The sequence below is a fragment of the Gavialis gangeticus genome, unplaced genomic scaffold (genome assembly GCF_001723915.1).
Source record: "Gavialis gangeticus isolate Ggan-Ray unplaced genomic scaffold, GavGan_comp1, whole genome shotgun sequence".
Lineage (NCBI taxonomy): Eukaryota > Metazoa > Chordata > Crocodylia > Gavialidae > Gavialis > Gavialis gangeticus.
The window spans coordinates 18,313,140-18,325,616 of record NW_017729015.1 but is presented as its reverse complement, the minus strand read 5'-3'; the positions used below and the strand labels follow the sequence as shown (position 1 = coordinate 18,325,616).

Below are 12,477 nucleotides of genomic sequence, written 5' to 3'. Positions count from 1 at the left end.
CACCCTCATCTCTTCCCCTCCTCCCCCATTTTAATACTAAAGATCCACTGTCACCTCTCTAGAAAGCAAGGACTGCACAAAGCCTGTCCACGACATAGGGAACCAGGCTATATTATAATACGCAGTCTAAACAAAAATGCCATTTTTCGCCTCAATAACTGTTGATGGGACAGAACTGAATTTGAAGATGGGTTCCTTTTGCACAGACAATAGCAAGCCACATTTCAAGATTTCATTCATCTTCTAGCTAGGGAACAGGAGGCTACAGCGGGGAGGGGCTGAGGGGCTGCACGCTCTACCTGCTGTGCATATGAGATGCTGCCCATTGCACTTTGCGTCCTGCCTTGCATTGCCATTGGATATCTCTGGGGAGTCTGTGGCCCATATGGCTGTCCTGGATATCCATGTCCTTGCTGCGGCCCTGACTGAGGTCCCTGCTGCTGTGCGTATGGGTTACTTCCTCCATATGGCTGAGGTCTCATCTTCCCCATCTGATCCATTGGGCTTGATGGCTGCAAAGTAAGTTATGACACATGAGCTATATTTTGCTGGCATAGAAAAAAGATTTCCCAAATGATCCTTCCACCCAAACAGCCATGAAGAAAGTGGTAGGCAGGAAAGGGCATAGCAAAGCTTCCAGCTGGCCTGCATCTCCTCAGCTAATGAATTGTTAGCCGTCACATTATAAAACACAGCATCAGTTGAGGAGAGGCGGCCGTACTGGCCCTACAGAGACTCCCACCGCACTTCCCCAACTCAGAGGAATCTCTGCCACCTTGGCTGAGGCCTGCAGACACGAAGGGGTGGGAAAGTCATTAGGACAAATGAAGACCAGTTTCTAAATCTGACTAAGGGACTGAAGAGCAGTTGTTTCACAGAAGCCACAAAAGGGTTTTTGCCCACACCATGAAGCAGTTCAGGGCTGCATGTATTTAAATAATTAAATTTGGCGCAAAACAATACATTAATGCGATACTACAATTTAAAATGTGAATGCACAGAAGTCAAGATGTTATGGTTCCTACAACAGTACCCCCTTGAGCAAAGCAGGTTTGTGCCTCTCAATGCAAAAATCGCACTTGTGCACTTAAATTCAGCTGCACCGTTAACACTAACCCAACAGTTTAGTTCAGTGCAGGGTGCTAGGGGTGCACAGCGATGCCTGCGAAAGCTGCAGGCAGGTGCGTTCTTAGCATACATCTTTACACGTGTGCTTCGCGTCACTTTTTGACACTTCTTTCTAAAGCAGCTTTCTTCACACATGTAACAAACCCTTATTAGCTATGAGGGCCAAGCCCAGAGCCAAGAGTAGAGTTTTACAATCAAAGTCTGCAAAAATTATGCAAGTACTTTGGGTTTTTTTTTTCCAGGTTTGCCGTAAGCGCACACTCTTGAAATAACTTAAGCAAGAGAAAAGTTGGAAAAAAATGCAATTTTACTCACACTTTCTAAACGCGTTCTCTCTGCATGAAGAAAAGGCATAAGAAATGTCAGCCTAGTTTCCCTCAAAATACAGTCTGCAAATGAAAGCAGCTGCTCAGCCTAACCAAAGGCAGCACTAAAGACAGACTTTAGATAAGGTCCTTCATATTAAGGGTTTTGCTCATGTGAAAAATCGGGCAGCACCAGAATCCACGCACAGTCTTCAAGCTTCATTGCTCTGGACCAGGAATCTGGATTTAGGAGAAACTGGCTGATTGTCTCCTGATGGCTAACAAGGGACCCTCTTTATCTCCCCCGGCCCATTCCCTGAGCAGGCCGTGTTTGGTATTCCTACTGCTTCACCTTCTCGCTGCAGTCGGGTGTTTGAGGAGTGGCACTACAGGCCTGCACATGCAGGTTTTGCGCAGCTCCTGACGCAAGCTGAAGGAAGCCCACAAGCCAAACCAGCACTGCAATTATGCATGAGGAATCCACCCTCCCCTAGAAATGTTCACACACTACAATACGCTTCAGACAGCTCCATTCAGGTGGGCACAAGTCTAGTTTTAAGATGGAACTCATCGAATGGAAATTAACTTGATTTAAAGGATCCCATCCCCACTACCTAGTTTAATGCAGCCTGGATACAACGCCACCGCAAGTAAGGCATCTTGTAAAACGCCCAGGACTGGGTAGGAATTAAAGAGCACAATGTTATGTGTATAGGTTAATTTTTTTCCCCTATCACTAGGCTACATTATAAAGCACCCCTCTGCAATCCCAAACACACACACACATAGAGCTATAAACTCCTATTTGTGCCAGATCTATACAGGGTTGCTTAGGGAAAAAAAAGTTTGGGCAAATGGATGAAAGGTATGAAGACAGTTAAGCAAGTTTAAGCCCCACGTGGATGCTCCTATTCAGATGTACCGCGGTCTCAGCTTGCTGGCGCTCAGAAGTGAGCAGCGGAGATCTAAACCACTTTGTTCTGGAACAGGTACAACCTTGAGGTTTAAGCGTGCCTTAACACATGCACGTTGTCTTCACACCATCCACTGACCTGCCCTCACTTTTCTTGGTGTCTTTGGATTATTGTCATCATCTCCGTACTAACGTTTTCTCCTTTAATACATGACGTGCTACTGTGAGGATCATTTCCCTGGCCTGTTATTTCAAACCAAGTCAAATCGCTGGTTTAATCCTTTCATATTCCTCTCTTTTCACCTGATCAGTTCAAACGTCTCATCACTGCCTCCATACTTCTCCTTTCCTACTTTACTTTTTCCGTCTTATCACCACCTTTTCCCACTCTGCCAGTGCCACCAGCCTTTCACACATGCCTCAGTGCTTTAAAAGGAAAGCCCACGTGCCGAGTCCTAGGCATAGATCTCCCTTTTCCTATAATCACCTGCAAAGCTACCACTACTTCCACCCACTTTCAAATCCCTCCTGTAGGACGCACTTCCACCCTAACTCCTAACAGTAAGAATGAGCAGCAATCAGAAATGGTTTGTACAGTCCATGAAAAAGTGACTTTGTAGTCCCAAGATGTGACAAAAATCACCCCCTCAACCACTTGGACTAGGAATACAGTGCACATCTTTAGACAAAGCTCCTCTGGGACTTGGCCTCTTACTTGGAAGCATCTGGCACACTATCAGGAGTCAAAAAGGAAGTCCGATGGCTCAAGAGGCTTTGCACCCCAAACCTTCCTTGGTTACTGGTCTTTTAACCTGAACAAACCCCATTCAACTTCTGCAAAAAGGAAAAATAGAATATATGCATTTGATGCCTGTAATCTAAAGGCAAACCTGCATCCTCCTGCTTTGTAGTGTGCCTTCATGCTGATACAGCACATGTCTGCTGTGGGAGATTTGGAGGGAGGAGGCTGAGCATCTCTTTCACTGATAGGGCCTTAACTGCCCTAACCCCAACCGTCTTCCTCTAGTCGAAGAAGTGAACATCAGGGTCCATCTCCATTCTTACGTAATTTAACAACACGGGCTTCAAGAAGAGAACAGGCAGGGCTGAAAGAACAGCACGGTGCCTAGCCAACTAAATCTGGGCAAGAGTTTGGGAGGGATGGGCTATAGACCCTTTGTATATGGGTGTTATACGGGATGGGAAAAGCCAAGAGGAAGTGATGCCTGTTCACTTGCAAGAACACTTCAGGATAAATACGGAAATGCCAAACCCCAACTGCTAAAAGGCTGGGGATTCTTCTCTGGACTGACACATGGGAAATCCTTTCAATGGGAAACCACAGGAGTAGATTACTGTGATTACACTTCAAAAGCAAAGGCCCTGCCACAGGGAGACATAAGTGAGAGAGAACCATTGCTCCTTGATCAGTGAAGTCCAGACCCCCTGCGTTCACACAAACCAGAGAAAGAGAGGCAATCTCAGGATCTGTGCTCTTTAATAGCACTTTCCAAGTACCCAAACTTGACAAGTTTGAGTCCTGTCCCCTGCCAAAATTCCAAAGAAATCAAAGTGGCTGGATTTTGGTACGTGCAACAAAGCCCATAATAAACCAGTCTTCCAGAAATAAGAGTTGATTGTTCAAATTTGGTCTAAGAAAGACTGCTCGGAGGCACCAGCCCAACGCAATCTGACACTGCCAAGCTCTAAAGCCCTCCAAAAGCAAGATACACAATGGGAAGTGTGACGGGCCCTTTGATGAAACAGCACCACAAAAGGCAGTTACCCTAATCCACTTCACAGCTACTAGGGCAAAACAGCTTTCCACTTGTAAAAACAGAAACAGCATTGAAAAATAGTATCAGCTGGTCGGGAGTGATGCTCAAAATACAGATGAAGTGGAAGGCAACGGGCAAAACTTTTCTAAAGGGTCTAGGTAGGTACAAGAGTAACACAATTCTGCCAGAAAACCAAGATTTTAGAATAAAAATAAAATCAAGAGCGACTCGTTACCTAAAATAAAGGCAGCACTTACGGGTAGAGCAGAGCTACATGAATGAATGAAAGGTCAGTCCCACTGTGAGACAGGATGGTAAAGAGCAATGGTGACAAGCTGTCCGCAGCCAGATGTAGTCCGGCAATCTGCGCGACTGTTTATTACACAGCGATATTTCACTGCAGGGAAGGACGGGGCACCAAGAAGAGGAAGGCAAGTTTTTTTCCCCTGAATTTGCTAATTGTGCAATTCCTCTAATAGCATCACTCAGTGATTCTGCATAAGCCAGAATCAGTTTCCTTGGAACACAAGGTCTCACCTTGGATCCAGAATTTCTTTCTTCCCAGATCTGGTGTCCGTTTTTTGCAATCAAAAAAAAAAAAAATAATAATAATAATAATAAAGAGCATCACTGGCTGTTTAACAGAGAGAAGGCTTAATTGATTCCCACAGTAATTAACCTGCATTTTACCTCTGAGAGTGGTAGTTAAGGAAGTCGGCACTGCTATTTATAACTCATCTCAAATTGAGGGCAGACTGCCTAAAATCTAACACATCCCAGCTGTACTCCTGTTTGAACTGGGGCCAAGGGAATTTTTTAAAGCAATCTTGGCACTGAATGAATGACACCAACAGTATGAGAGCGCGTGTGGTTGTGTTGTGGTGACGTAGCACTGGAGGTGGAATGGGAAGGGGGGCCAAGCGCTGTAATCCCTCTCCCGAGCGTGCTCGCGGTTCGCGGGCCCCAGCCCAACGGGCCCTGCACGGCGAGGCAGGAGCCGCCCACTGAGAACCAAACACAGGAAATGTCTTTTCCTGTGGAACGCCTTGAAGTGAGAAGCACATGGCTAATCTGCATAAAAGCAAAGCCACGCCGCCCCTGCCAGGAAGGTTACTGCTCGTAATCTCTGGCCATGAGGCTGGCTGCCTGAGAGGACTTGGACCTGCGCCTGATAACCCAGAAAGAGCCGAGAGAACAGATGGGCAAGGACCCCGGCAGAAAACAGCACCGCGTCACGTGCCTCACCACATGGCCCTGCGAGCACAAACTATTGTTTGGCTGCTGAGCTCCTGTACAAAGACGGTTCAGGCCGTTCGCTTCCTGTGAATTCAGGGGGAAGCGGCAGCTGTTCCCACAGCTTCTCCTATTGGACCGCACCACGTTCGAGCTGGTCAGAGGACAGGGACCACCGAACCCCAGGGACCTGAAAGCCACCAAACAGAGGAAAGCTCTCACCAACAAAACCCTGATTAACACCATTCTGCGCGCTCGCAGATGCAGCTTCCATCAGCTCCCCACGGCTGAGCCCAGATGGGATTGCACAGTACTGACGGAAAGAAATTAGATTTCTGTTCAGAAGACTGTCCTCTTTTCTTTTTTTTTTCCCCCTTTCCGCCCCCCTCTCGGCTGCAAGCATCACATTACCCAGGCACAAAGGCACAACCAGTCTCTGGCACTAGAGAAATCAGAAAGCAGGTTGTTTTATGCTCACTGTCAGGCCTAAATTAATACAGGAGACGATCAAGGAGAAATATCAATTTCTCACTCAGAAACCTGCCACCTCTTCTGCATTTATTCGTGGAGGGGATTTTATCTACCTATCGGGATTTAGCTGTTTAGACTGACAAATGGGCCAGGCTCCCAGGAACTTTTAAGTATGTGGCTTTTTGTCATATCTACAAGTGTGCAAAAACAGCCAGCCAGTGACGGGGGCCTCGACTGCCCAAAAGTGGCAACACCTATGGCACTGTTGACATGAACAGGATACAGAATCAGCAGCTTTATGCTTTCACTTTCCAGTGCCTTCCACCCATCCAGGGACAATGGGCCACATTATCCCAAGGCACAGAAAAAGACACAAATGCATCCTGATCAGCTGGCAAGTGAAGGATCACTCAGAACGTAAAGAGAATTTGGCACTTTGAATTCAAGCAATCAGTTGGTACGCCTTGACCCCAGAGGGGTTCTCAATTGCACGACAAAACCGTCTCAAATACAAACACAGCCCTAAGTTTGGGAGATACACAAACTTCTCTTTTGCGGCAGCTAGTTCTAGTTTCATACATTACACTTAACAAGCATCGTCACGGGCTGATGTTACACAAAAAAAACCTCTGTCCTTCCTTTCCTTTTTCGTGTCCTCGTGACAAGGTGTTTAGCAGAGCTCGCAGATGCGTTGGAATCCGGCAGGCTGCGCTGGGAGCCTACAAACATCTCTGAAAGGTCCCCAGATTCGAGAAGGCCGTTGCATCTAACCCTAGCAAGGAGATCCTACATGCTCAGTAAACCTGATGTGGCAAGACCAGTCTCTACGGTGCTTCCTAGCTTGAAAAAAAACATTAAGACACCCTGGAAAGACCACTACAAGTCAATGTACCAGTGCATCATAACAAGCCAGACATGGGAAGAGCTCAATACACTAGTCCCGTTTCATATTAGAGGGGCATAATGGTATCCGAGTGGCAGGTATAGAAGGAACAGGCACCCATCAGCAGAACATGACACAAGAAAGAGCGGATCATGGCCTGGCCTGTCAACTGACATCACTTTAACTATAAACATTTATACCAACTAAGCAGCTGGCCCAAGGAATTCAGAGGCAGATGGGCACTTCCCGCCTTTCCCAGTGTGCCAACTGCACCACTACATGATCCTGGTAGAAAAATAGGGAGTTAGCATTCAACTTGGCTTTTAGTGTCTGCTCGCTCTCCCATGGCTTCACCAACCGGTATTTCACAAGCTCTCTGCAGCATCTAAGCCAACTTTTAGTTCTTCCCCAACCAGACAGTGAAAGTTCAAGCTGAAAAGTCAAAGGAAATGAAAGAGCGCTCCCATTCATCAGTAAACAGGGTTCACCTGCTACCTAGAAGCACTTGCACCTGCTCTATTTGAGGTGTAACCGGTTGTGTTCAGGTCAGTAACCCAGTGTGAACTCCATACCTCCCATCACCTTCTGAAAGACTAGTGCAGTGTATCACAGGGCATAATTCATCACCACTCTTTAAACAAGCTCGGCTCTTCTAGAAGGATAGACGACTGAAATAAACAGAATTTAGTTTAAAAAAAAAAAAATCATCTTCCAATATACAAGATGTTTCAAGAGAGTATCCGACTTCTGGAAGCCCCTTAGAAGGAATTGCTGCGCTTATTCTGATAAATGTTGCAATCAAGTTTCCTGTAGGAGCAGAAAAGATGCAGCATGGACATGTTTTTTTCATATTACCAAGCACAAGCAAAGCTGACATTTCCTAAAATTGTTGAAAGGCTCAGGAAAGGGAAGCCAGCGAGCCCCCTCTCACTCTCAAAGTTCCCCACTGTCTTTCCCGTGAGTTTAAATCTCATGAATGAGAGTAGTTTTGAGAAGGCACAAGTCCACACGCCCAAAACACCCCACATCTGACATTGCCAAAAGCCATTTGGGATTCCTAGACCTACACAAACACACGGGAGACCAAACTCCTTTCTATAGGCTACTGGCAGGAGGGAGGGGGAAAAACCCAACCTGACAAATTAAAGAGCACAAGAAACCTGGTTCAAATTTGAGCCAGTGACCTAGAAGTGAAAGTCTCATCTCTCACTACCAGTCATAAAAGCAGATTAGTTACTGGTGGTCACCAAAGCATTTCAGCATGTGGCCTCTGCCTAATAGGCTTCAGTCACGTAACTAGAAGAAACCCAAGTTTTTATTCTTTTTGATGGACCAGAAATGGATGCAGCGTATTTTCTACTCCTCTGCCAACACACAGACGTCAAGAAGCTGAAGAATTGTACTCTTCACGCACTGACAACAAAGGAGAAAGCAGCGCTTCATACAGCACTCCCCTCCACTGCCAGCAAGGAGTGTTTAGGTCTCTCCCAGATGTACAATCACAGCTGTTGGTGGCACGGAGGGAACTCTTCAAATTTGTCACATTAACCACATCACCTTTGCCAAGAGAGCCCAACCCACACGGGAGAGAAACAGCCCTGCTAGTAATGTGCGCATCTTCATCAGGGGAAACTTTTCTGAGCTGCTGCTCAAGCTGGAAGAAACCAGGGACTCCCCTGTGCAGCAGATCCAGGTTGTCAAATGTCAGGCTTCTCACAGCTTGCAGATCTTCTCCCTGGCCTGTGACATTTCCAACCTTTCTAAACAGGCCACCAAGTTTTGCTTAACAAAGCTCTAGGATTTCCTCCTCACCCAGTAAGTCACTCGGTAACACACAGCCCCTGCACTTCAAACGCCACATGACTTTAGTAGCTGCACCACTCCCTCGTCCCCATCACGGCTACTGCCACATCCAGAGACAACTTGCACTTAAGTTTTCTGTTAAGCTGCAGTTTCCGTGGACCCACATATTAGATTACTAGGGTATCTTCCCATCATACCTAAAAAACCAGTGTTGCAAGGCAAGCTTTGCAGCCTGGTTATTAGGACAGCAGTTCTTCCTTGTTTCAAGTAGACGCAGTGCTTGTAAAGATGCCAGACGGACAGGCCCAGCCTTGCCTGCACTGGCTGTGCAAATATGGGAGTCTACCATACTAATTGTGAAGCATAAAAACAGCATGAGGGACAAGAGACAGAGAAAAACCCTTCTCTCTCGAGCTGAGCTTCACACTTTTGCACCATCTAACACCCTTATTTAAAGGAGTTCAGTACACCCCCAGGCAGAAAATACACACAACTGGCAAGACTGGATGTATGAAAAAGGAAAAAAAAAAAAAAAAAAAATCTAGCATGACAGTGGGAACAAGGTTTGACATCTAAGATGTTTCAAAAGAGTCCTTGCACAAATAGTTGAGTCTGCCAACGGATCTCTAAACTGAAAGGAAAAGGGAGAAAAATCCCAAACTTGTGTGCCGTCCGATGCGCCCCCACAATGCTCTCTCCTGATGATCGTCCACACCTTGCCAGGTCAGAAGAACAAAAAAACAAAGAGGATAAGGCACATTTCTACTGTCTAACTAAAGGCTGAGATTCTTTCATGAATGCCTACAAGGTTGGCTTCCAGCAAAGGCAAATTGGAAAGTTTAAAGCTATTGCTTTTGTCACTATGCCAAGCTGCCAACTTCTATAAGCTAATTCAGATGGTCAGTAAAAGTTGTGGTTGTTCAGAAGCGGGTATCAGCTGGTGAAACTTTCTGATGCTCTTGTAGATAGACGGCAGGTGTCAAGTGAGCATCTTGATATTTAAGATGTGAGCTCCTTCAGTAGTTGCAGACACCAAAAACTGAACAAGATTAGGATGTTCTGGTACAGATGCAAATCATTTCCTCTCACAGGACACGTTCATGTAACTAGTCACGCATTTCACCCCAACACATCTCAGGGCTTCAGTCACCTTGACTGACATGCAGCTCAGCCCCTCCACTCTAAGTCACCCACAGATTCCTCCCTTCCAAAAAAAGTCATCCAAGATAACTTCATGGCAAACACTCTCAGGAAACAAATGTCAAGGTGCTCCCCTTCCCAAAAGAAAGCCAACTAACTTCCTTCCTGGACATTAAACAAGGTTCCAAATTTAACCAGCGTCCTATGCCCCCCACCATAGTCAACTGGAAACTGGTTAAGAGACAACATTTTTTACTGTGACATTTTATACCAGCTCCATCGTACAGAAGAGATAATAAAAAGGCTCACATGTTGGTTAAGTCCCATTCCCAGAGTAGAACAATAGTCAAAGAAGTATCTTTCAAACTGGAAGAATGTCAAGGTCAAACCTTCACCCAAGCACTGAGGCTCGCTTTAGTTAAGCCAACACCTAGCCAGGTTTCACTCCCCAGCCCCAGCAAGTTAACGGTAGGGCAGGCTTCAGCACGAGCCTGGAGTGAGACTTGAAGCCTCTGGACCCACAGTGAGATGCTTTCCCCACTCTCCAAAATGAGGTGAAGAAGGGCAGGAACAGCTCTATCCCTCTTGTCCCCTCTCGCTGAGTGAGGACGGGACCAACACCCGTTCAAGTTGCATCATAGAGCAGTGCTGGAGTCTTGACCAAATCACCTTGCACCATAAAGCGTTCTCTAGATGTCATGCAGACCTTAAAGCACCCCCAAAAGTTGGCCAACATGCATGTTCAAACAGCTACAGCGAGCTATAAGCCACCAGTCGTCATTACCCATCTGGTTCCCTATAACCCAGCTCCTCATCCCAAACGAGTAAGACTGGGCACAGGCACAGGACACCCACAGCTACTAAAAAGTGCTGGTGCTAGAAGTCTTCAGGCCTGTGGGGAGTACCCAGAACACAGGTTTCCAAAACCAAGTTACCGGTAGTTTAGTTAACCCATTATGAGCTCTCTGCACATGGAAACCTGACAGGCTCCAGCATCTGTTAGGTTTTCCCTTCCTCCTCTACACCACTTTTCTTCCACACGGACACAGAGAAACTTGCATACGAGTCAGCACACGCCCCCATGCAAAGACAGGCAGAATGGGTGGTCTGCACGCATGGTATGGAGAAAAATGAGGTTGGGTTCACGTGTCCCTAAACGACCTAGAAGGTCTGCTGGGAAGTGGTTAGAAAAAATAAAAATCCCCATTTTCTACCCCCTTCCTGCTCGGAAGCAATGGAGAAAGGGGTGCTCAAACTTTAGTCAGGAAAAAATGATGTTGCCGACTTCATATGAGCTTCAGGGCTCCATCCAACCTGTGAGGAAGTAAAAATGGTCTCTGGCTAAAATGCAGAGCAGTCAGGAGATGGGTCCTGGCTATGCCGGTCTTTGTGACTATTCACAGCCAGCTTTTACCTCTGCCTCACAGTTTTCTCACCCATAAAAAAGGGATACTACGTCCCTGCAAATTTCTAAGCACCTGGGAAAATTATGATTAGAAGTCTGCAGATCTGAAAAGGGGGAGAGGGATTTTGTTGTTTGAAATCAGGATAAAAAAGGTGGATGAATGCATTGACCAACGAGGGGATTCGAATGACCGCCTACAAGGAAAGAACAGGAACAACCTACCTTGCGCAGGGTGCTGGGAGGCTTAGTTTGCAGCATTTTAAATCTATAAGGGCCCTCAGCAATCTCGGCCCTATAGAAATGCACAGCACTGCAAGGTGGAAGATGCAGCCGCGCTCAACTGTAAGAGAGGTACAGTTGTCGGAGGCTACCTCATCCCAGCATGCTGTGCTCCATCTTGCCCAGAGCATGCTGGGACTTGTAGTACCCATAAGCAATTGCACTGCCTTTATTTTTGCCACGGCAAGAGTGCCAAATATCTCCTGTTTTCAAGCCGTTTATAAAGCAACCACAGAGGAAGGCCAAAATAGTGCATAAAAGCTGGGAGGGGATAGCCGCTAAACTGTGAATACACATCTGCTGTCCCTTCATGCAATTAAGAGACTAGATATAAGGAACCAGGCATGCAGCGGCAGTAACCTGGCTGCTCCACGATGTAGCCCAGAATCCCACCCTCCCAGGCACTCCCGAAGACCAGGGATGGCCTAAAGTCACAGGATGCTGCTTTGCTCATTACGAACAAGATCTCCGTGGACAGATCCAAAAAGATAATGGGCATCCTGCTACTACTCAAGCCCCCACCCCCAGCTATCTTACACAGAAGTTCCGACAAGGCCTGCAAGGCCGAAATCTTCTGCCTTTGCAATGAAGGGAAAGAGAAAGCAAGCAGCTTCAGGATCACATAAGCAATAGCTCTGGATGCTCCATGTAGCCCCTACTAGAAGACTTCTCCCACCCGACTCAGAAATGCCACTCATTATTACACCTCCTGGAAATCAAAGACACCCAGAGTCAGGCAAGGAGGCCACCCATGCTTAGCAGCATCACAAACAGCAACCGATTCCCAGCATTTCTACCTAGGCAACCCATTTTCATCCTGAAAGCGGAGCTGCAGTCATGTCTATGCTGGGAAGGGAAGGGGTGGCTGGGGGAGGCAAACAGACACCGTGTAGGCAAGAAACTCAAAACTGCAGCCAAGTTTGCCTTGTTTGAGAGCAGTACAGATACTCCAGCCTAGCCTTGAATAAAAAAGAAGGCAGCACAAGACCAATACAGATATGCTCCTATTGGCAAGTCCTGTAAGAATCCCAGCTCTGCAGTGACACAGGTCCTTGAGCAGGCCACTAAAGATGTAAGTATGCGTCTTAGGGCTTTTTTTCGTTTTTTGTTTGGTTTAATTATCAGCTCCAAATGCCAGG

General features: G+C 46.6%; 1 protein-coding gene across 2 annotated transcripts in view; it reads right to left on the bottom strand.

The window, feature by feature from the left end:
* Positions 1-12,477, bottom strand: part of ARID1A (AT-rich interaction domain 1A) — a 113,222-nt gene that overhangs the window by 57,359 nt on the left and 43,386 nt on the right. For both annotated transcript variants that reach the window (XM_019512481.1, XM_019512480.1), the window contains exon 2: positions 300-512. In XM_019512481.1, coding sequence (XP_019368026.1) covers positions 300-500 — 201 coding nt within the window. In that variant the 5' untranslated portion in view covers positions 501-512. The remainder of the gene's footprint in view (positions 1-299; positions 513-12,477) is intronic.